Source organism: Ursus maritimus, unplaced genomic scaffold (assembly GCF_017311325.1).
Source record: "Ursus maritimus isolate PB19 unplaced genomic scaffold, ASM1731132v1 scaffold_31, whole genome shotgun sequence".
In the NCBI taxonomy this organism is placed as follows: Eukaryota; Metazoa; Chordata; class Mammalia; order Carnivora; family Ursidae; genus Ursus; species Ursus maritimus.
Genome location: NW_024425675.1, coordinates 15,939,002 through 15,962,259, shown reverse-complemented (window position 1 = coordinate 15,962,259; position 23,258 = coordinate 15,939,002). Strand labels below are relative to the sequence as shown.

At 35.6% G+C, this 23,258-nt stretch overlaps 1 protein-coding gene across 2 annotated transcripts in view; it reads left to right on the top strand.

Annotated features, from left to right (window-relative positions):
* MALRD1 (MAM and LDL receptor class A domain containing 1) overlaps positions 1-23,258 on the top strand; it is a 747,156-nt gene that overhangs the window by 108,374 nt on the left and 615,524 nt on the right. For both annotated transcript variants that reach the window (XM_040645358.1, XM_040645357.1), the window contains exon 14: positions 4,553-4,673. In XM_040645358.1, coding sequence (XP_040501292.1) covers positions 4,553-4,673 — 121 coding nt within the window. The remainder of the gene's footprint in view (positions 1-4,552; positions 4,674-23,258) is intronic.

Here is a 23,258-nt window from a genome sequence, read left to right as displayed (position 1 = left end):
AAACACCCATAGGTAGGTAGGGCTTTTATTCTTCCTGGTGGAAAAGGATAAGGCTTACTCTTTATTCCATAAGAACAGCAAATTAACACAATTTCTATAGTCTCTCCATTTCCTGTATTTTTTTTTTTATTGGAAGAAAATAAGTCAAATAGTTAATAGTATTCTTTTCAATCTGTTTTAACTTAGCCTGCTCATTGGGTATGTTGAGTTTTTACAGAAATACACTCACTTCATGTACAATTTCTTTTTCCCCCAACTGCTGTTCTTAGTTTTAGTATCCAAAGGTGGTTCTTTTTCTGAGTATTGTCCATTGATTTCCAGCTGATCTACTTTTCTCAGGTTTCCTATAAATACATAATTGTGTCATATTTTAGACTTCATTTTAAAATGACCCTTTTGTGAAATTTTTCACAATGATTGATACCCTGTTCATTCTTTATCAGTCAATGATATACATCAATAACAACTTCCTGACATTATTTGAAGATTCAGTGAAGGGTAAGATTTATAGTACAATAGTAAAAGTTGGTCTAGTCTCTATGAAGTTACAATGTCCTCAGCCTTCTTAATTTAGGACTGAGTTGAATGCTGTTACACCAGACAGCTCTGGTCTGCAGCCTCTGCTAAGACCAGTTGTCTTTTTATTTTATTGTAGCAGTGCAGGATAGCGTAATCGTTAATGGCTCAGGTTACACATTCTGCTTATTAGATATGTGACCTTCAACCAATTACTTCACCTTTGAAGTTTCTGTTTCTTTTGCTGTAACATGAGGATGAAAATAGCACCATCTTCCACGGGGTTAAACAAGTGAATGTGCTTGGTATGCAGTAAGCTTTAAATGTTTGTGGTTGCTCTTATACCATTATTCAAAAATTACTATATTCCAGTTTTTCTTATTATATTCCCACTTTCTCCATTTCCTCTTAGATTCCTATTTTTTGTTCCTGTTACTCCTTTTTTTTTTTTTTAAATGACATATCAAAGGACCAAAATCTAAATATACTAGTTGACTGTTTCTCTGCAAAGGCTTTCCTTGGTTTTTCAGATATGAAAAGTAATCACTTGATTATAAGCAACAGTTATAAGTTGTTTGGTTCCTGAAAACAAAAACAAGAAATAATTTTGCTCTTTCAGGGAGTAGTATAATATCACCGGATAAAACAAATATCAGCAAGATCCTGAAAAATAGTTTTAGAAGGACGAGACCTCTGCATATAACTTGGAATTTAAATTCTCAAATTTCCTTGAGAATCTTAAAAAATGAGGTTTTCACTTCTCCTTCATTCGTGGTTGAAATACCTGTGGTTGGAACATTTCTTCTGCGTGAACTCTTTCTCACTTACTGATTATTAATTGGTCCTGTATTTCCCAGAGGAAAACTGCCTTTGGTCACAAATCAAAAGATGGGCTTAGTTGAAACAAGCAATAAAAAACAGAACTAGCCAAGATGATTTTGGAATCATCAGATGGTATAGATACAAGATACATTTTTAAAGGAAGTGACCATTTTTCTTTTTAAATTTGGAAGATTGTAATTCATGGTAGAATTATAATTTTTCATTTTGGAGTTCTGAATTATATAGAAGTAAGCAAACAGAAGTGTAGATGACCTAGTATCATTTTTATTTGGCTTTGGAAGTAGTTTTATATTAACATTTTAATATGACTGTCTGAAAGTCTAGTGGTTTCCTTCAGACAAAATGATATAACCATATTTTACAGACCTGTTCCACAATTCTATTTCAGCTCCTGCCAGGGTCCCACCCCCTCCATGTACCTCTTTAGAGGCACAGAGAAGTGCCCCAAGCATTCTTTTTTCCCCACTTGTTTTTGAAGTTGTACAGGACTTCAAATGTGGTCAATAAGGTCTTGTCTAATGAGTCTGAAGAAAGAATCGTCTGTATTTTAATTGACTTCAGTCTAGGATGATTTCTAGTAATGAACAAAAGGAAAAATCTTTTAAAATTAAAGCCGTTCAAAATAAATTACAATAACTTAATGGTGTTAAGCATAATCTATTTCTCAATTACAGTGACTATAGATACTTTGTCAAAATCCTTCAAAAATTATTTTCTGCCTATTATATGAAGGCCCAATTCCTTAGTTGATTAAGACTCTACAAAAAAGTAATTCTGATAAGAATTTTAACAACCATTAGAATTATATATGTCTCATCTTAAAGTATCAAAAATTGCAGATAATGCAACAGTATGTCCTGACCTCCTTCACCTCTTATTATAGTCTTTATCTTGAGGGTAGCATAGACATTCATTCATTTTTGCTTCTGGGCCCTATTCTATTTATCTAATGTATATGTATGTACCACTATATCTAAAAATCTAAACCATTGTATTTTTAGCCTAAGTAGTATCCTATCGTAAACTTTTTTTTCTGTATTTTTTCACTCAGAAACACATATTGGGCTTCTTTCTATATTAGCACATAGAGATATTTTTTTTTTTAAAGATTTTATTAATTTATTTGAGAGAGAGAAACAGCCAGCGAGAGAGGGAACACAAGCAGGGGGTGGGAGAGGAAGAAGCAGGCTCCCAGCAGAGGATCCTGGTGTGGGGCTTGATCCCAGGACCCCAGGATCACGCCCTGAGCTGAAGGCAGACGCTTAACAACTGAGCCACCCAGGCGCCCCAGAGATATTATTTTTAACTGGCGTGGTTATCCATGGTCTGTATAACCATTTATTTTTTGATTGACATTTAAATTGCTTCCATTCATTTGCTATCAAAACCAACATTGAAGTAAACATTCCTGGACGGGCCTTCATGTACATGCTGGTGCATGTTTCTCTAAGAAGTGGGCTTAATTTTTGTCGTCCATGCTATTTTTCTTTTTAACAGATAACATCAAATTGCCCTCCAATTGGGCTGCACCAATTCTTGCAATCAGTTTGTTCCATCTATTACTTAATTTATCATTCCCTTAAAATCCTTTCTGCCTGTGCATGGGAGGAAAACTTTTTCCCTGACCCTCTCACGGTCCCTGGCTAGGTCTGAATATTAAACTAACAAAGCAGATTGAAGGAGAAAGCATACAAAATTATTTAATATAAGTCTTCCATGACACTGGAGCCTGAATAAGGACATAAAGACCAGTTAATAAAGAAACTGTTAATCCTAAGCCTTTTTATGCAAGGTTTGATGAAGAGTGGATAGTCATGGAAAGATACGATGGGGCAAAGAGTATGAGCTGAGTGTAATCAATGGTGAGACACTTAGGCTGAGATTCAGATTCCTCTGCTTGTGTGTCCTTTTGTCTTCCGAAATAAGGGTGCCCCTTTCCTCCGGTTATAGAGAGGACACCTCTCATATGAGGGCATTATGTTCTGCTTCCGGCGAAGATCAGAAAGTCCATCCTGCACATGCCATTTCTTAAATTCCTCCAGCTTGAAATACTCAGTATGCCAAGGTGTGCCATATTTTGGGGATAGCGTGTCTCAAAACCCATCATCCTCTAGCACCCCAAGTGTTCTAGTCTATGTGCTGCTAAAGTGAGCATTTTACCCAGTGTTCCAAGTGTACCATATACTTCCACGTCTCCTTGCTTTTGCTTGTAATGTTAGCAGTTTCTCTAACAAAATCTGAAGCAGCAGTTATAACTAAGGAGCTATTATTAGGTAATTAGTTATTGGTTGTTAGGTAATTAGTATTTTTACCAACTTTTTTTTTTCCAAATTTTGTCTCACATTCTTGGCAGAAATAATGAAGTGTTTTTCTTCGATTCTGCTAGTATCTTACACATGTCTCTTTGTATGGCACTTGTGGTGCAGTTGTTAATGCATCGTACCCAGTAAATTATAAGATCTTTGGGATCTGAGGTCCTCTCTGATAAGATCGAGACGCATCGAGATGTCCTGGATTGGTGGTCCTCCTACACATCTTTAAGACTCCAGACATAATTTCTCTCTCTTTTTTTTTTTAAGGTGGTAGATTAACAACATAATAATGTGATTAACAGGAAAGAAAACAAGTTATATCAGTCATTATTCAGAGTGTTAGAATAAATTACACTGAAAGAGATGCCTCTGAGTGCTTTAACTTATGAATATCATTAACCACCGTATGTGATTATTGATTCTATGCTTTACCTCACTAAGTAGGTTTCTGTATATATACATAATATATATTAGTATTTAAATATTCTGATATGAAAATGAATCATTGCCTCCAGCAGACCCATTACAAATGAATTCATATCTCAATTAAATTGAGTTGTAAACCACACAGTTGATTACTCCAAAGAGCTCATTTTAAATGCATACGACTCTTAATGGCTCCAATGGGAAGGCAACCCTTCAGAAGTGATGAATGTTTCAACTTCTAATTGAAACAAGGTTACCTGAGACATTAAGGTTACATAAGATGCTGTCAAAGCTGCTATGACTTTATAAATTTATAATTTGAACGTTCTGGTCAAAACAGTTTTCTAAAATTAGATTGGAAGGTGGGACAGATGCAAATGAGCTTCTCTACACAAAGATATGATTGTAAGACATTTATGGTATAGTTTTAATAATTTGTTTTTCTGTAAATATAGCTGATTTTGGAAGCTACTGTTTTATCATCAGACGCTACTGTTGCTCTAGATGACATCAGTATATCCGAGGAATGTGAAATTTCCAATGAGTCGCTTCCCAGTACCAGCAGACTAAAGAAAGGTAAGTTTTCTCTTGTGGTCACCGAAGTTTTAAACATTGAAATAATGAGTTCCTTCTGATACCAAAATTTAAAATATATTAGAGTCCTTCAGTAATACAGCTCATGATTTGCTAATACCGGATGTGGATTCAATCACATATCCTTGAAAACTAAAACATATTAAAAAATATATGTATATATGCACTATCACATATATGCAATATCATATATGCAATATCACAGCCTGGGCCTTAGAGACTCTTTCAATAATATTCTATGCTTGTGGCTAAAATTGTCAGTTTTTTAGTTATAAAAATTATGGAAGAATTTTAATTATTTTGCATGTTTTAAAAACACTTCTATAAAAATAAAATCTATTTTAATTTTGTTTGGCACAGATGAATAGGTAATGAAATTCATGTTTCAGAATCACCTAGGAGTTTAAAAAATTTACTGGACTTGGAAAAGTGACTTAAGGCCAGCCAAAAATTTAAATCTTGATCCTAAAAGTCTCTATTTAAATTCAGAACACATATTTTCAAGTAACTGATGGAGTTTGGCTAATTCTTTAACTAAATATTTTGTAGAGCATTTTGATTAAGGGGGGCAGAAAGATTGCCATAAAAATGAATCCCCGATAGTCTAAAATATGCGTTTTTGGAAAGTCGAACAATTATTTAGGTTCTGAGAATGGATTGAAAGAGTATGCATTGTGCCTGCAGTTACTTGTCATTTGAAAACTGATTGATGTTCCAGGTTGACCATGCCTACCCCAGAGTCTGTTAGTAAATAGACATTAAAAGTTTTGCCTGAAAATGATCATATTTATTTTTCTTTATATTACATGAACATTATTTGCATTTAGAAATCAAGCACATCTTATGTTCTGAAGTTATGTTTCATTAAACAACATATTTAGTAAGTGGAAAAGTTGACTTCTTACATGAGCTAAATGTAATAATTGAGGATAATATAGCAGAAACGGTTCTGGATTGAGAATTGGATTAAAGAACTTTTAATTCGTCGTCTTTTATTAAAGACCCCTTTCATTGGTGAGATTGTATCATTCTCTGTACTAACTTTATATTGTCCTGTGTATTCACATTCTTCAGAATGTGTGTTCTGAACTTAAACCTTTCTAAGCTCTGTGTGTGTATGTGGTTTTGATAGACATTGAGGAACACAGTGCAATAGATTTAATGATTTTTTTGAGGGTTAACCAGCATTACCTTATTTCTCTTAATTAAACATTTTCCTTCTCCTAATCAAATGCTACATCACCAGAATTGGAATAGCGGAAAATTGACATTGAAGAGAAGAATGTAACTAGAGGCGAGAGTGTGGTTACGAGTTTTAAATTATCACTAAAATTAACCTTAGCAGAAGTCTGTGAGAGGGCTTGATCTCACTTACAGAGAATTCTCTTCAAAAATGAAATCAAAACTCAATTTATGTGGGCTTCAATCCGAACACCATCTTAGTTGGTTAGAGCATTATTCTAATCAGACCAAAATTATATGAATTTTTCCTGAAAGGCCAATTATTGTACACAAAGAGGGGAAAAAAAAAACCACCCTTTCTTACTGTTTTTGTAAATTTGTCCAGTTGGTCATTACAAGATCTCCTTTGTGGAATTTAGTATTATTACCCAGCAGAAGTTTAGGATGGGACTGGAATAGGCATTAAAAAAATAAGCCAAACCCCACCGGTAATGAATTATGTTATATTTGTGGGACAGAATGGCCAGAGATTCATCTAGACCCTGTGTTTGAATTAAAGCCTTTAGAGGCTTTAATCAGTGTGCAAATGGCTATGATACTTCAGAGCAATCCTAGCGCCTTACGTATACATTCGAAGCACCATACACAGGATCAAAACAGAAAACTGTACTCTGATTTGGCCTTTTTATCTAGTTTCTGTGTCTCTGGCGTATTTAAAAACTAGTATTCATAAAATAATTATGCATTCCATTTATTTATTGAAGGAGAAGAGTATGTTTTATCCTCTGCATCTCTTCATTTTGAAGCTGGATTTATGTCACGTGAGGATGCAGGCTATATTTCATCCAGCAAATTCTGTGATTTTCCACCTGACTGCCCAAATGGAACAGATGAAGCCAATTGTGGTAAGCCAGTACTTTAATCACTTAGTCCCTTTAGTACTTTAGTCATTTGGCTAAGATTTATGTATGCAGTGGTTCCCCCCCTCCTTATCCACAGGGGATATATTCCAAGACCCCCAGTGGATGCCTGAAACCACAGATAGTACCAAATCCAATGTATGCTATGTTTTTTCCTATACGTACATATCTATGGTAAAGCTTGATTTATAAGTTTAGAAACAGTAAGAGATTAACAGTAATAGAACAATTGTAACGGTGTACTGTAATCAAAGTTATGTGAATGTAGTCTCTCTCTCTCTCAAAGTATCTTATTGTACTTACCCTTCTTGTGACGATGTGAGTTGATAAAATGTCTGCTTGATGAGAGGAAGTGAGGTGAACAATGTAGTCACTGTGATTTAGCATTAGGTACTATTAAACTTTTTTAAAAATTTTAACTCAGTATAGTTAACAGATAGTGTTATATTAATTTCAGGTGTATAATATAGTGATTCAACATTTGCATACAACACCCGGTGCTCATCAGGACAAGCGCCCTCCTTAATCCCCATCACCTGTTTCACTATTTCACCCATTCCCCGCCCCAAACATCATCAGTCTGTTCTTTATAGTTGAGTCTCTTTCTTGGTTTGTCTCTTTCTCTTTTTCCCTTTGCTCATTTGTTTTATTTTTTAAATTTCATGTATGAGTGAAATCATGTGTTATTTGTCTTTTTCTGATTTAATTATTTTCCATAGCGTTATACTCTCTAGCTGCATCCATGTTATTGCAAGTGACAAGAGTTCATTCTTTTTTATGGCTGAATAATATTCCATTGTAGATCTATACCACATCATCTTTATCCACTCAACAATTGATGGATACTTGGGCTGCTTCCATAATTTGGCTATTGTAAATAATGCTGCTATAAATGTATGGGTGCACATATCCCTTTATATTAGTGTTTTTGTGTTCTTTGGGTAAATACCCAGTAATGGGATTACTGGATCCTAGGGTGGTTCTATTTTTAGCTCTTTGAAGAACCTCCATACTGTTTTCCACAGTGGCTGCACCAGTTTACATTCTTGCCAACAGCACACAAAGGTTCCTTTTTCTCCACATCATCACCAACATTTGTTTCCTGTGCTTTTGATTTTAGCTACTCTGACAGATGTGAGATGATCCCTTATAGTTTTGATTTGTACTTTCCTGATGATGAGGGATGTTGAGCATTTTTCATGTACCTGTTGGCCATCTGGATGTCGTCTTTGGGGAAATGTCTTTTCATGTCTTCTACCCATTTTTTAATTGGATTACTTTTTTTGTGTGTTGAGTATAAGTTCTTTATATATTTTGGATACTAACCCTTTATTAGGTATGTCATTTGCAAATATCTTCTTCCATTCAGTGGGTTACACCAGAAATAATAAGATACCGGGGAATAAACTTAACCAAACAGGTGAAGGACCTGTATTCTGAAAACTGTAAAACATTGATGAAAGAAACTGAAGACAACACAAAGAAATGGAGAGACATTCTATGCTCATGGATTGTAAGAACAAATACTGTTGAAATGTCTGTAGTACCCAAAGCAAGCTGTAGATTTAATACCATCCCTATGAAAATATCAGCAGCATTTTTCACAGAACTAGAACAAAATGTCCTAAAATTTATATGGAACCACAAAAGACCCCAATTAGTCAAAGCAATTTTTAAAAAGAAAGTTAAAGGTATCATAATCCTGGACTTCAAGTTATATTACAAAGCTATAGTAATCAAAACAGGATGGTACTGGCACAAAAATAGACACACAGATTAATGGAACAGAATAGAAAACCCAGAAATAAACCAACGATTATATAGTCAATTTATCTTCAATAAAAGAGGCAAGATTATCCAAGGGGAAAAGACAGTCTCTTCAACAAAGGGGATTGGAAAAACTGGACAACTACATGCAAATGAATGAATCTGGACCATTTTCTGACACCGTACACAAAAATAAACTCAAAATGGATTAAAGACGTAAATGTGAGACCTGAAACCATAAAAATCCTAGACGAGAGCCCAGGTTCTCTGATGTCTCTGGCATCAGCCAAAACATTTTTCTAGATATGTCTCCTGAAGCAAGGAAATAAAAACAAAAATAAAGTGTTGAGACTACATGAGAATAAAAAGCTTCTGCACAGTGAAGGAAACAGTCAACAAAACTAAAAGGCAACCTACTATTGACCTCTTGACCTTCCGTCAGAGAAAGGATCATCTGCTTCCTGCAGTGCAGTTGACCTTGGGTAACTGAAACCACAGAGAGCCAAACCGCAGACACGGGGGGACTACTGTACATATTTACTCTCTGAATGTAAAGCACACACTACTCAAGTGAATATTTAATGAAGACGGCCAGAGTGGAGACATCTGTAAAACTGAAATGACTTGCAACTGAAAGCAAACCCAATTAGCTTTAAAGCTAATTAGCAAAAACAGTAGCAAAAACAGTAGCAAAAAAATGAAGAAACCTCTTTAACTTTCAGTTTTGCTGTGTTGGAGTATAGAATTTCAGATAAATGCAATATAGAACTCAAAAGACAAGAACAAGAGTATATTATAAACTTTCCTTTATTCTTTGTGGATATATAAGAATGCTTACTCTTACTCTAAACAATTGCCATTCAAGTACAATTAACGGCAGAAGACTATATAATGCTTAAGAATGTTCTTTCTAACTATAGTGTACCAATAATCAATTGGTCATAAAACTATAGATCTTGGCTAGTTCTATGTGTTTTTAAGTTTTTAAGGGTCTCCTTTAAGTTTTTCCTTTCCGAAGGCATCGTGTCCATCCTTTCTGCAGTACACTTATATGACTCTAATGTTATCCAACCATCCCTGGGAAATTATTGAAGAAGGAAAAGAAGGGGATGGTGTTGGTGGACAATCTTTTGCAAAATTATTTAAATAACTCCTGTTGAAGACACTGAAGTCAGGCAAGAGGGAAGCTAATAAGAATATCACATTTTATTAATCACCCACACCTGAAAGGAAACTCAGGTAGTTTTGACTCTAGACAGTATAGGGGCGTGGACATTTTTATGAAGCTTGGTGGAGCATACAGTTGGAAAGACTTAGCAATCCATGCAGAACATAGATCAGGATGATGAGAAAAATCAGGGGCATTGTTGGGTTGTGATAGGTTGGCAAGGTAGCTGTGCTATGACTCATCACAAACCTATATTGAGCATCTATTCTATACCAAGAGATTCAGTAAAGTAAAATGTGATGATTTTCTTCAAAGCTTAGCCCATTGGGTAAGAAATACTTTGTGTATAATAGCATTGCACTGTAACTAGAATAGAGGTGTAAACAAAGTGCTGTTACAACTCTAAGGATTGGAGAATGTATTCTTTAGAAGGTAGATTATTTCTCAGCAGGAATTTCTTAAAATGTTCTTTCTTGGTAGAAGAATTATCTACTGAGAGTTCTGCCAGGGACTAACAGTTGTAAGCCTGTCTCTGAATACATTAAGATTGTTACCAAATGTACATGGTTTAAGAACTTTATATGAACTCTGTAATCATCAAAACCAACGTAAGAGGTCAGTATTAATAGCTTCATTTTCCAGACTTTCTTAACAGTTAGTGTCCATTCAGGAGACAGAAACCACACTAGTAATTTGAACAAGGAAAATGCTATAAAAAGAATTATGTAATTTAAAAAAGTGGTTACCTACAACAAGAGATAAAAGAACAGTAAAGAAGAAAGGAATGGCAAATGTGGGGAGCAATTACTACTTCTAGGGTTGAGGCAGACAATTCAAGGAAGGAATCAATTTGGATGAGTGCAGCCCACTCCCCATATCCCAACAATGAGATTTAAATTTTATTGGGGGAAAAAAAAATCCACCTTTATTGGAGAGGGTGTTACTGGGACCCACTGGAAGGTAGAAAAATTTGCTGGGATGTTGTGAGCTAGATTTGGTTGACAGCCAGTAGGCCAAAGGAGAAATTATCCACTGAAATACCCGCAAAGGGAATATCACTGAAGGGGGACTGTAACTGGGTTGCTTTAAATTGTTGGCAGTCACAGGGCAAAAGCAAAGACAAACATGCAAACAAAAAACCCAAGTATACTGGAACCAAAAAGAGACATTTCCTACCCCACTGTGCTTCGTGGTATCCATCCTGTGCTGTCTACTAACAAAGCTAAACATTGTGTGAGCTGTTCAAAAGAGAAACATTTACAGAGTCCAGTATGGAAGGGAAGGTACATTTGGAGCTGAGACTAATACATTTATAACATACATCCTTGCCTAATGTCAGGTCCATAAATGGTGGAACTTCATATTGAATCTAGGTTATCAGCCTCCATACCCCACGGTCTTGGCCACACATCACACAGCCCTTCCTTCCTTTCATAAATTGAGACTGAAGCCAGTGATGAAAAATTCACTTTTGGAGGACACGTCATGCTCTTCGGCCCCTGGGATGTCAAATGGTCATTTTCCAAAAGCCATTTGTCATTGGAATGGTAAATGTCTACAAGTCTGATGTTCTTTTTTTTTCCCTTCAGTTTTATTGAGAAATAATTGACATGCATCTCTGCGTAAGTTTAAGGTATATCACATGAGGGTTCGATTTTCATATATCGTGAAATGATTACTACAGTGGGTTCAGCTAACATCCATCTTCTCATACAGATGCAATAAAAAGAAAGAAAAAAAGGAAAACAGTGTTCTTTTTGTGATAAGAATGCTGAGGATTTACTTTCCTCATAACTTCTCTGTATATCCTAAGCAGCGTTAGCTGTGGTCATCATGTTGTACTTCCAGTCGCTAGTACTTAATTATCTTATAATTGGAAAGTTTGTACCGTTTGGTCACCTTCTTCAGTCCTCCTCCCATCCCCCTCAGCCTCCACCTCTGGTAACCACAAGTCTAATCTCTTTTTCTCTGAATTTGTTTGTTTTAGATTCTACGTGTAAGTGAGATCATTTAGTATTTGTATTTCTCTGACTTATTTCACTTAGCATCATGTCTTCAAGGTCCAGCATGCTGTTGCAAATGGTAGGTTTTCTTTTTTGTTGTGAATGAATAATATTCCATATCTATACGTATATACGTGTGTCTATATGTATGGATACCTCTACTTCTTTATCCATTAAATCATTGATAGGCACTTAGGTTGTTTCCATGTCATGGCCATTGTAAATAATGCTGTGATGAACATGGGGGTGCAGATATCTTTTTGTACTAGTGTTTTTGTTTCCTTCAAATATATTCCCAGAGGTGGAATTGTTGGAGCATATGGTAGTCTTAGTTTTAGTTTTTTGAGGATTCTCCATGTTGTTTTCCACACAGGCTGCACCAATTTACATTCCTACCAACAGAGCACAAGGATTCCCTTTTCTCCATATCCATGCCAATATTTGTTCTCATCTTTTGGTAGTAGCCATTCTAACAGGTGTGAAGTGATGTTGTGGCTTTAATTTGCATTTCCCTAATGATTAGTGATGTTGAACGTCTTTTCATGTACTCGTTGGCCTTTCGTGTATCTTCTTTGGAGAAATGTCTATTCATGGTCTTTGCCCATTTTTTAATTGGGTTACTTGTTTTTTTGCTATTGAGTTTTAAGAGTTCTTTATATTTTGTATATTAACCTCTTAGGAGATTAATGGTTTATAAATATTTTTTTCCCATTTTGCAGGTAGTCTTTTCACTTTGTGGATGGGTTCTTTAGAGTGCAGATTTTTAGTTTAGCGTAGTCCCACTGCATTATTTGTTATTTATTATTGTCTTTGTTTCTTGTGTATTAGGTGTTATATCCAAAAAATGATTCCCAAGACCCATGTTAGGGAAATTTAGTCCTATGTTTTGTTTTTGGAGTTTCATGTCTCACGCTTGTCTTAATCCATTTTCAGTTAATTTTTGTGAATGGTGTAAGATATGGGTCCATTTTCATTCTTTCATGTGAATATCCAATTACCCAAGCATCATGTATTGAAGAAATTATCTTCATAGAGTATTCTTGTCTTCCTTGTCAATATGAGTTGACTGTATATGTTTGGATCTATTTCTGGGTTTTCTATTCTTTCCATTGGTCTCTTTGTCCGTTTTTGTGTCAGTACCATACTATTTTGGTGACTAGAGCTTTATAGTATGGCTTGAAACCAGGAAGTGTGATGCCTCCTGCTTTGTTCTTTTTTCTCAGGATTTCTTTGCCTATTTGGGGCTTTTTTGGTTCCAAATAAATTTCAGGATGTTTTTCCTACTTCCGTTAAAAAAAAAAAAAGATTGGAATCTTGATAGGGATTTCATTGACTCTATAAATGGCTTTTGGTAGTGTTGACATTTTAGTAGTATTAATCTTTTCAATACACAGTTTCATTTATTTGTATCTTCACAGCTGTATTGCTTTCAACAATGCCTTATAGTATTCAGAGTAGAGATCTTTCACCTTCTCAGTTAAACTTATTTCTAAGTATTTTATTGTTTTTGATTCAGTTGTAAAATGGGTTAAGTTTTGTTATTTTTCAGAAAATTTGTAGTTAGTGTGTAGAAACCCTATTGACTTTTGTTATGTTGGTTTTGTATCCTGCAACTTTACTGAATTTGTTGGTTGGCCTAACAGGCTTTTGGTTGTTTTTAGCATTTTCTCTATATAAAAACACGTCATCTGCAAATAGAGAACATATATCTTCTTTTTGAATTCTGATGGCTTTTATTTCTTTTTCTTTACCGATTGCTCTAGCTAGGACTTTTAGTACTATATCGAATAGAAGTGGTGAGAGTGGGCACCTTATCTTGTTCCTGATCTTGGAGGAAAAGCTTTCAGCCTTTCACTACTGAGTGTGATGTTAGCTGTGGGCTTGTCATATATGGCCTTATTATATTGAGATATGTTACTTCCATACCTAATTTGTTAACTCTTTTTTCATGAATGACTGTTGGATTTGGTCAAATGTTTTTTCTCTGTTTATTGAGATGATCATAGGATTCTTTTTTTTCATTCTATTAATGTGATGTATCACATTGACCCATTTCCATATTTTGAACCATCCTTTCATCCCAGGGATAAATCCCAGTTGATTATGGTGAATGATCCTTTTAATAGGCTGCTGAATTTTTTGCTAGAATTTTGTTGAGAATTTTTGCATCTATATTCATCAGGATATTGGCCTATACTTTTCTTTTCTGGTAGTCTTTTCTGATTTTGTTATTAGGATAATCCTGGCCTCCTAAAATGAGTTTGGGGGTGTTCCCTCATCATTGATTTTTATGGAAGAGTTTGAGAAGTATTGGTGTTAATTCTTTTTTAAATGTTTGGTAAAATTCACCAATGAAGCCATCTAGTCTTGGACTTTTCTTCTTTAAGGCATTTTTTTTTTTTATTCAACAAATAGTTATTGAGCGCCTTTTGTGTGCCAAGAATGAGCATTGAACAAAATGATAAAAACTCTTTGCCCTAGTGGAGTTTATGTTTAAGAAGTGGAATTTAGACAATAAACAAAAGAAATAAGTAAAATGTTTATAGTATGGAGAAAAATTAATCAGGTATTGATAATGGGGCGATGCCTGTGTGGGGAGGGAGATTGTAACTTTAAAAAATTCCATGGTAATTAACACACAGTGTTATATTAGTTTCAGGTATACAGTATAGTGATTTAGCAATTCTATACATTGCTTAGTTGTTCATCATGATGAATGTACTCTTAATCCCCTTCACCCATTTTTCCCATCCTCCTACCCACCTCTTCTCTGGCAACCAGGAGTTTTTTTATATTTAAAAGTCTATTTTTGGTTTGTCTCTTTTTTTGTTGTTTTGTTTCTTAAATTCTACATATAAGTGAAATCATATGGGATTTGTTTTTCTCTGACTGACTGACTTCACTTAGCATTATACCCTCTAAGATCCATCCATGTTGTTGCAAATGGCAAGATTTCATTCTTTTTTATGGCTGAGTAATATTCCTCTGTGTGTGTCTACCACCTCTTCTTTAATGCATTCACCTATTGATAGGCACTTGAAATGCTTCAATAATTTGGCTTTTAAAAATAATGCTTCAATACACATAGGGGTGCATATATCTTTTCAAATTAGTGTTTTTGTATTCTTTGGGTAAATACCCAGTAGTGGAATTACTGGATCTTATAGTACTTCTATTTTTAATTATTTAGGAAACTCTGCACTGTTTTCCACAGTGGATACACAAGTTTGCATTCCCACCAACAGTGCACAAGGGTTCCTTTTTCTTCATGTCCTTGCCAACATCTGTTGTTTCCTGTGTTGTTAATTTTAGCTGTTCTGACCTGCGTGAGGTGGTATCTCATTGTGGTTTTGATTTGCATTTCCCTGATGATAAGTGATGTTGAGCATCTTTTCATGTGTCTCTTGGCCATCTGGATATCTTATTTGGAGGAATGTTTGTTCATATCTTCTGCACATTTTTAAATTGGATTTTTTTTTTTTTTTGGTGTTGCATTGTATAAGTTCTTTATATATTTTGGATACTAACCCCTTATCAAGTATGTCATTTGCAAATACCTTCTCCCATTCAGTAGGTTGTCTTTTAGTTTTGTTGATGGTTTCCTTTGCTGTGCAAAAGCTTTTCATTATGATGTAGTCCCAATAATTTATTTTTGTTCTTATATCTCTTGCCTTGGAGACATCTACAAAAATGTTTCTGTGGCTGATGTCAGAGAAATGACTGCTTATGTTCTCTTCTAGGATTTTTATGGTTTCAAGTCTCCCTGTGAGGTCCTTAATCCATTTTTTTTTTTTTTTGTATAGTGTAGGAAAGTGGTCCAGTTTCATTTGTTTGCATATAGCTGTCCAGTTTTCCCCAGCACCATTTGTTTAAGAGACTTTTTCCCATTGCATATTCCTGCCTCCTTTGTTGTAAATTAATTGACCTTATAACTGTGGGTTTATTTCTGGGCTATTTGTTCCTATTGATCTTTGTGTCTATTTTTGTGCCAATACTATCCTGCAGTTTTGATTACTGCAGCTTTGCAATAAAACTTGGAATCTGGGATTAAGCTACTTCCAGTTTTGTTTTTCTTTTTCAAGATTGCTTTGGCTACTTGAGGTCTTTTGTGGGTCCATACAAATTTTAGGATTATTTATTCTGTGAAAAATGCTATTGGTATTTTGATAGAGATTTAATTAAATCTGTAGATTGCTTTGGGTAGTATGGTCATTTTAACAATATTTGTTCTCCTTTGGGGCATTTTTTATTACTGATTCAGTCCTCTTACTAGTAAATGGTCTAGTCAGATTTTCTGTTTTTTTCCTGATTCATTCTTGGTAAGTTGTGTGTCTCAAATATTTTTTTTATTCCCTTTAGGTTGTGCAGTTCATTAGTATATTGTTTATAGTAGCACTTATGATCTTTTGTATTTCTGTGGTATCTCTTGCAGTGTGTTTTTTACATTTATAATTTTATTGGTGTGGGTCCTTTGCCTTTTTCCTTGTTTAGCATACCTAAGGGTTTGCCAATTTAATTTATCTTTTGAAAGAATCAACTCTTAGTTTGGCTGTTCTTTTGTTTTTCTGTTCTCTATTTCCTATATGTTTGCTCTGATTTTTATTTCTTCTACCTTTGGGCTCAGTCCAACTTTCTCTGGTTCCTTAAGACATAGAGAGTTCGGTTACTTATTTAGGATCTTTTTTGCTTCTTAATGTAGGTGTTTATTGCTATGAATTTCCCTGTTAGAATTGCTTTTATTACATCCCACAAGTTCTGGTATGTTGTATTTTCATTTTTGTTTTTCTCAAAAAAACCTTTTTTCTTTCCCCTTTAACTTTTAATTTGATTAAATGGTTTTCAGGAGAGTGTTGTTTAATTTACATGGGCTCCTGAATTTCCCAGCTTTCCTGTTGGTGTTGATTTCCAGTTTCATGCCATTGGGGTCAGAAAAGATATTTGGTGTGATTTCAGTCTTCCTGAGTTTGCTAAGATTTGTTTTGTGGCATAGCATATGGTCTGTCCTAAAAAGTATTCCCTATGTGTTGTTGAAGAGAATGTTCTGGGTATGTGTTAGCCCTGTTTGGTCCATAGTGTTTTTCAGGTCCACTGTGTCCCCCGATTGGTTCTCTGGATAATCCATCCATGGTATTACTGTGGATTTCTCCTTTTAGCTTTGTTGGTTTCTGCCTTATATATTCAGGTGCTCCAATGTTGTGCACAAACTGTTTACAATTGTTATTATCTTATTAAAGTATTGACCCCTTTATCATTATGTAATAGCCTTCTTTGTCTCTTTTATCATTTTAGAGTTTATCTGATGTAGGTAAATTTGGTTACCATTTGCTTGAAATGTCTTTTTCATTCCATTACTCTCAATCTGTGTGTCTTTGAGGGTAAAGTGAGTCTTTTTTTAGGCACCATAATGTTGGGTCTTGTTTTTAATCTATTCAGCCGTTTTGTGCTTTTTAACTGGAGAAAACTGTTTACAACTACAGTAATTATTTATAGGTAAGGACTTACTATTGCCATTTTGTTTATTATTGTCTGGCTGTTTGGTATATCTATTATTCCTTATTTACACCTGCTACGTGTGTGTGTGTGTGTGTGTGTGTGTGTGTGTGTTGATGTCTTTTGGTATCAATGTGCTTTGAGTTCCTGTCATGTTTTATGTAATTACTACAGGATTTTTCTAGTAGTTGCAATGAGGCTTACAAAAAATATCTTAAACTTATAACACCTCATTTTAAACTGTTAACAACTTCAATAACATTTATAAACTTTACACTTTTACTTCCTCTCCTTTTTGGTTATTGCTGATACAATGTTCATATTTTTACATTGTGTAATTAATAACAGATTATTATAGTTATGGTTATTTTTACATTTTTTAGACTTAAGCTAGAGTTTCAAGTGAATTAACTACTACCATTACCGTATTGCTGAATCTACGACTGTATGTTTACCATTACCAGTGAGATTTATGCCTTTTATGTTTTTATGATGATAATTAGTGTTCTTTTACTCAGAAAACTTCCTTTAGCATTTCTTGTAAGGTAGGTATAGCGGTAAGGACCTCACTCAGCTTTTGTTTGTTTAGGGAAGTCTTTATCCCTGCTTTGTTTCTGAAGGACAGTTTAGCCAGAAAATAATTGGTTCATGGTTATTTTCTTCCAATATTTTGAGTATGTCATCCCATTCTCTCTTTGCCCGAAATGTTTTTGTGAGAAATGTACTAATCATCTTAGGGGTGTGCCCTTGTATGTAACTTCCCTCTTTTTCTCTCATTGCTCTTGAAATTATCTTTCTTTGACTTTTGACAATTTAATTATAATATGTCTCTTTGTAGCCCTGTTCAGGATCATCCTATTTGAGGTCCTCTGGGCCTCATGAACCTGGATGTCCATTTCTTTCCCTAGATTAGGGGGTATTTCAGCCATTATTGCTATCTCCCTTTCTCATCTCCTTCTGGAATTCCTGGGATGCAAATATTGTTCCTTTTCATTGTGTTTCTTAATTTCCGTAGGATTTTTTCAGCCTTTCTCATTCTTTTTTCATTTTGCTCCTCTAGATAATTTTCAGCGTCTTCTCTTTCAGATTACTCATTCTCTCTTCTGCATGGTTGAGTCTATTTTTGACATTCTCTGTGGAATTCTTCAGTTATTTTACTTTTCAACTCTAAAAATTATATTTGGATTTTTTTTTTTTTGATGGTTGCTGTTTCAAAGTTCTCATTTTATTCATTGCTTTCCTAATTTCATTTAGTTTTCTCTCTGTGTGTGTGTGTGTGTGTGTGTGTGTGTGTGTGTTGTAGTGTACTAACTTCCTTAAGGGGATTATTTTGAATTCTTGCTGACAGTTCCTAGATCTCCATTTCTTAAGGCTTAGTTTTTGGAAATTTATTAGTTTACTTTGGTGGTGTCCCATTTACCTGATTTTGTGTGTGTGTGTGTGTGTGTGTGATCCTTGATTCCTCATGTTGGTATCTGTACAGTTAAGTAATTGGGCTCCCTTTCCAGACTTTACAGGTTTGTTTTGGCAGAGACACTTCTTCACCATTCAGCTCAGTTTCAGTTTCTGGGCATGTGCTGTAATATCTTTGGGCAAATGGGGTCTTTTCTTGGGTGAGGCAACTGTTTGAGCTTTAAGGTCAAGGATGGGAGGTGGTCCAGTGGCTGAGAGCAGTTGCATAGGACTGCTGGCTTGGTTCCCTGCCTAAGAGGGTGTAGGATGGACTACACAGCTTTCCTTATGCTTCGGTTAGGTTCTCTGGTTGGATAGGCTGATGGCTGCATTCAGCAATGAGCAGCGTTATGAATTACATTCCCTGTCTGGGTGCAGTGGGAGAATCAGCTAAAGCTGATCCATTCATTTGAGGATCTTAATAAATAAAATCTGTATTCTGCCAACTTCCCTGGTCAGAGTGTATACCCATCTCGGTTCTGATAATGAGCAAAGCCCCCGGTCGGTGTTATTGCTTGGGCACTGCTGGTATGAACTTGGTCTGCCAAGGTTGTATGCTGGTTGTTGCAAGCCTCTCCCCACTTCTCTGTCACAGTCAGATTCCCAATGGTTGAACCTCATAGTTTTCTTGCAATCCCTGTGCAGGTGTGAGATCAGAGTAGAGGCTCCCACAAAGCACCCACAGTGCTGAGTTGGGGGGCTGGTTGTTCTCCATGGGTTCTCTTTTCCCACTGGAAGAACCGGAGGCTCAGGGGAGACCTCAGGTCGGTGCTGGCTTTGGGGGGAGCAGTGTGGTTACTGTGTAGCCTCTTCTCTTCCTATGTAGTTTGCCTTGGTCTCTGAGGTACAGGAAGTGCTTCAACCTCACCCCCATGTTCTAGAATTCTCTCAGTGGTGTCTTGTTCTTGAAGAGGTGTTAGTTGTATTTCTTGAGAGGGGAGTGAAGTCAGGAATAAGCTATGTTGCCATCTTGGTGATGTCATTCCTCATGTAGTTTTCTTTAATAAAAAGAATATCATTTCCCTTTAGTAATTATTTGTTTAATCACATTACATTTCATAAGATAATTTTATAGACATGAAGAGAGGATAGGCGACCACGGTTTGGCAATGGACCCATGATCATAGTGAATTGAGTCAAAAAATTAGTAAATGAGCTCCAGATTTCTAGAGTCTTTATTTCTTTGCCTTTTTTTTTCGCAGTTAACTTTATACTGTGGATCTGTTTTATTGATAGAAATTCTTTTTCTTTACCCCATTTTTATGCAACTATGTATTAAAAATTCTGGCACTGAGTTGAGATGAGATAAAGACATCAAAGAGTTCAGGGGAGTAAGAGTAGGGGTCTTTGTTTTGCAGCAAAGGGAGAGAAACTGGTGGATTTTAGGCTGAGAGTCTGGCAGTGGACTGACTAGCATATCAGTTTCCCCACAGAGAACCTTAATTGCTTGACAAAACAGGCATTTCCTATGAGGAGAAAAATACAATACCACCCTCATGATTTCTATTCATAAACACAAATCCTCCTTAAAAGGAATATTGGTATTCTAGAATTTCAGATATTTAATATTTTTAATGTAATTTATTCTAATTTTCTCATTCTCATAAGCATCTCTAACCCAATTTGATATCTCTTTCTTTTAGATGATACTATTACTTACCCTGAAAGAGTTATTAAACTTAACCATGGATTTAGGTTTTTGGTGCCTCTAAAATATTTTCAAATGTTTTAGAAAAAAAAATCAAATATATGTTTTAACACGATTTGGGCAAGGGAAAAATTTAAGTCTTTTTTTTTTTTTCAAAAATTGGGGATGTCAAAAATTGAGGTTATAGCATTTTGTAGATTATTGAGAATCTTGGAATATTTAATTGAATGTTTATTTATATTATAAAACAACTGCTTTAATCGACCTAAGTATATTTTATGAAGCCTGTCTTTCTGCCATCCTGCCACCCCCCCCCTTTTTTCCCTACGGGTAACTGTGCTAGAAAACAATCATATCGGCAAAGTAGAAGTGTTCTACTTTCTCTTTGCTTGAAGTGCATTTTGAAATTTGCTTTTACTCCTCTCATGGTCATGAAGATACTCTTCAGAAGTTCTGTTTTTGTGAACAAATATTAGCTTTCTCGAAGGCTAACATAGGGAATATTACTTTATACCAGGCTTGGTTTAGTCCCAGAAAATAACTTACATACTGGAAAATGAAGATTTCATGCTTCAAATGGCATCAGTGGTACATTTTCTCAAGTCCACATTATATAAACAGGACATATATAAATTATTTTGTTCTAGTCTACATTATGTAATGTAGATGAGAAAGCGAAAGTTTTCATAAAAAACTCTGTACATGGTAAAGATATTTTAATACATCAAGCAATATTTTAGAGCACTGTAATTTTTTTTATTTTAATGTTTTTTTATTATATTATGTTAGTCACCATACAGTACATCCCTGGTTTCTGATGTAAAGTTCGAGGATTCATTAGTTGCGTATAACACCCAGTTCACCATGCAATATGTGCCCTCCATACTACCCATCACCAGTCTATCCCATTCCCCCACCCCCACCACTCTGAAGCCCTCAGTTTGTTTCTCAGAGTCCATAGTCTCTCATGCTTCATTCCCTCTTCTGATTACCCCCTCTTTCTTTATCCCTTTCTTCCCCTACCGATCTTCCTAGTTCTTATGTTCCATAGATGAGAGAAATCATATGATAATTGTCTTTCTCTGCTTGACTTATTTCACTTAGCATTATCTCCTCCAGTGCCATCCATGTTGCAGCAAATGTTGAGAACTCGTTCTGATAGCTGAGTAATATTCCATTGTGTATATGGACCACAACTTCTTAATCCAGTCATCTGTTGAAGGGCATCTCGGTTCCTTCCACGATTTAGCTATTGTGGACAATGCTGTTATGAACATTGGGGTGCATATGGCCCTTCTCTTCACTACGTCTGTATCTTTGGGGTAAATACCCAGTAGTGCAATGACTGAGTCATACAGTAGCTCAATTTTTAACTTTTTAAGGGACCTCCACACTGTTTTCCAGAGTGGATGTACCAACCTGCATTCCCACCAACAGTGTAGGAGGGATCCCCTTTCTCCACATCCTCTCCAGCAATTGTTGTTTCTTGCCTTGTCAATTTTTGCCATTCTAACTGGCGTAAGGTGGTATGTTAGTGTGGTTTTGATTTGAATTTCCCTGATGGCTAATGATTTTGAACATTTTTTCATGTGTCTGTTAGCCATTTGGATGTCATCATTGGAAAAGTGTCTGTTCATATCTTCTGCCCATTTTATGATTTGTTTATTTGTTTCTCGCATATTGAGTTTGAGAAGTTCTTTGTAGATCTTGGATAGCAGTCTTTTATCTGTAGCATCATTTGCAAATATATTCTCCCATTCTGTGGGCTGCCTCTTAGTTTTTTTTTTTGACTGTTTCCTTGGCTGTGCAGAAGCTTTTTATCTTGATGAAGTCGCATAAGTTCATTTTATCTTTTGTTTCTCTTGCCTTTGGAGATGTGTCATGAAAAAAGTTGCTTTGGCCGATGTCGTAGAGGTTGTTGCCTATGTTCTCCTCCAGGATTTTGATGGATTCCTGTCTCACATCGAGGTCTTTCATCCATTTGGAGTTTATCTTTGTGTACAGTGTGAGAGAGTGGTCAAGTTTCATTCTTTTGCATGTAGCTATCCAATTTTCCCAGCACCATTTATTGAAGAGACTGTCTTTTTTCCACCAGATGTTTTTTCCTGTTGTATCAAAGATTAGTTGCCAAAGAGTGAGGGTCCATTTCTGGGTTCTCTATTCTGTTCCATTGGTCTATGTGTCTGTTTTTGTACCAGTACCATGGTGTCTTTGTGATCACAGCTTTGTAGTACAGCTCGAAATCCGGCATTGTGATGCCCCCAGCTTTGTTTTTCTTTTTCAACAGTTCCTTGGCGATTTGGGGCCTTTTCTGGTTCCATACAAATTTAAGGACTATTTGTTCCAGTTCTTTGAAAAATGTCCTCGGTATTTTGATCGGGATAGCACTGAAAGTGTAGATTGCTCTGGGTAGCATGGACATTTTAACTACGTTAATTCTTCTGATCCATGAGCATGGAATATTTTTCCATCTTTTTGTGTCTTCCTCAATGTCTTTCAAGAGTGATTTATAGTTTCTAGAATATAGGTCCTTTACGTCTCTGGTTAAGTTAATTCCAAGGTAACGTATGGTTTTTGGTGCTATCATAAATGGGATGGATTCCCTAATTTCTCTTTCTTCAGTTTCATTATTCGTGTATAGAAATGCAACTGATTTCTGAGCATTGATTTTGTATCCCATCATATTACTGAATTGCTCTATAACTTCTAATAGTTTGGGAGTGGATTCTTTTGGGTTTTCCATATAGAGTATCATGTCATCTGCGAAGAGAGAAAGTTTGACTTCTTCTTTGCCGATTTGGATACCTTTTATCCTTTTTGTTGCCTGATTGCTGTTGCAAGGACTTCTAGTACTATGTTGAATAATAGTGGCGAGAGTGGGCATCCTTGTCGTGTTCCTGATCTTAAGGGAAAGGCTTCCAGCTTTTCCCCATTGAG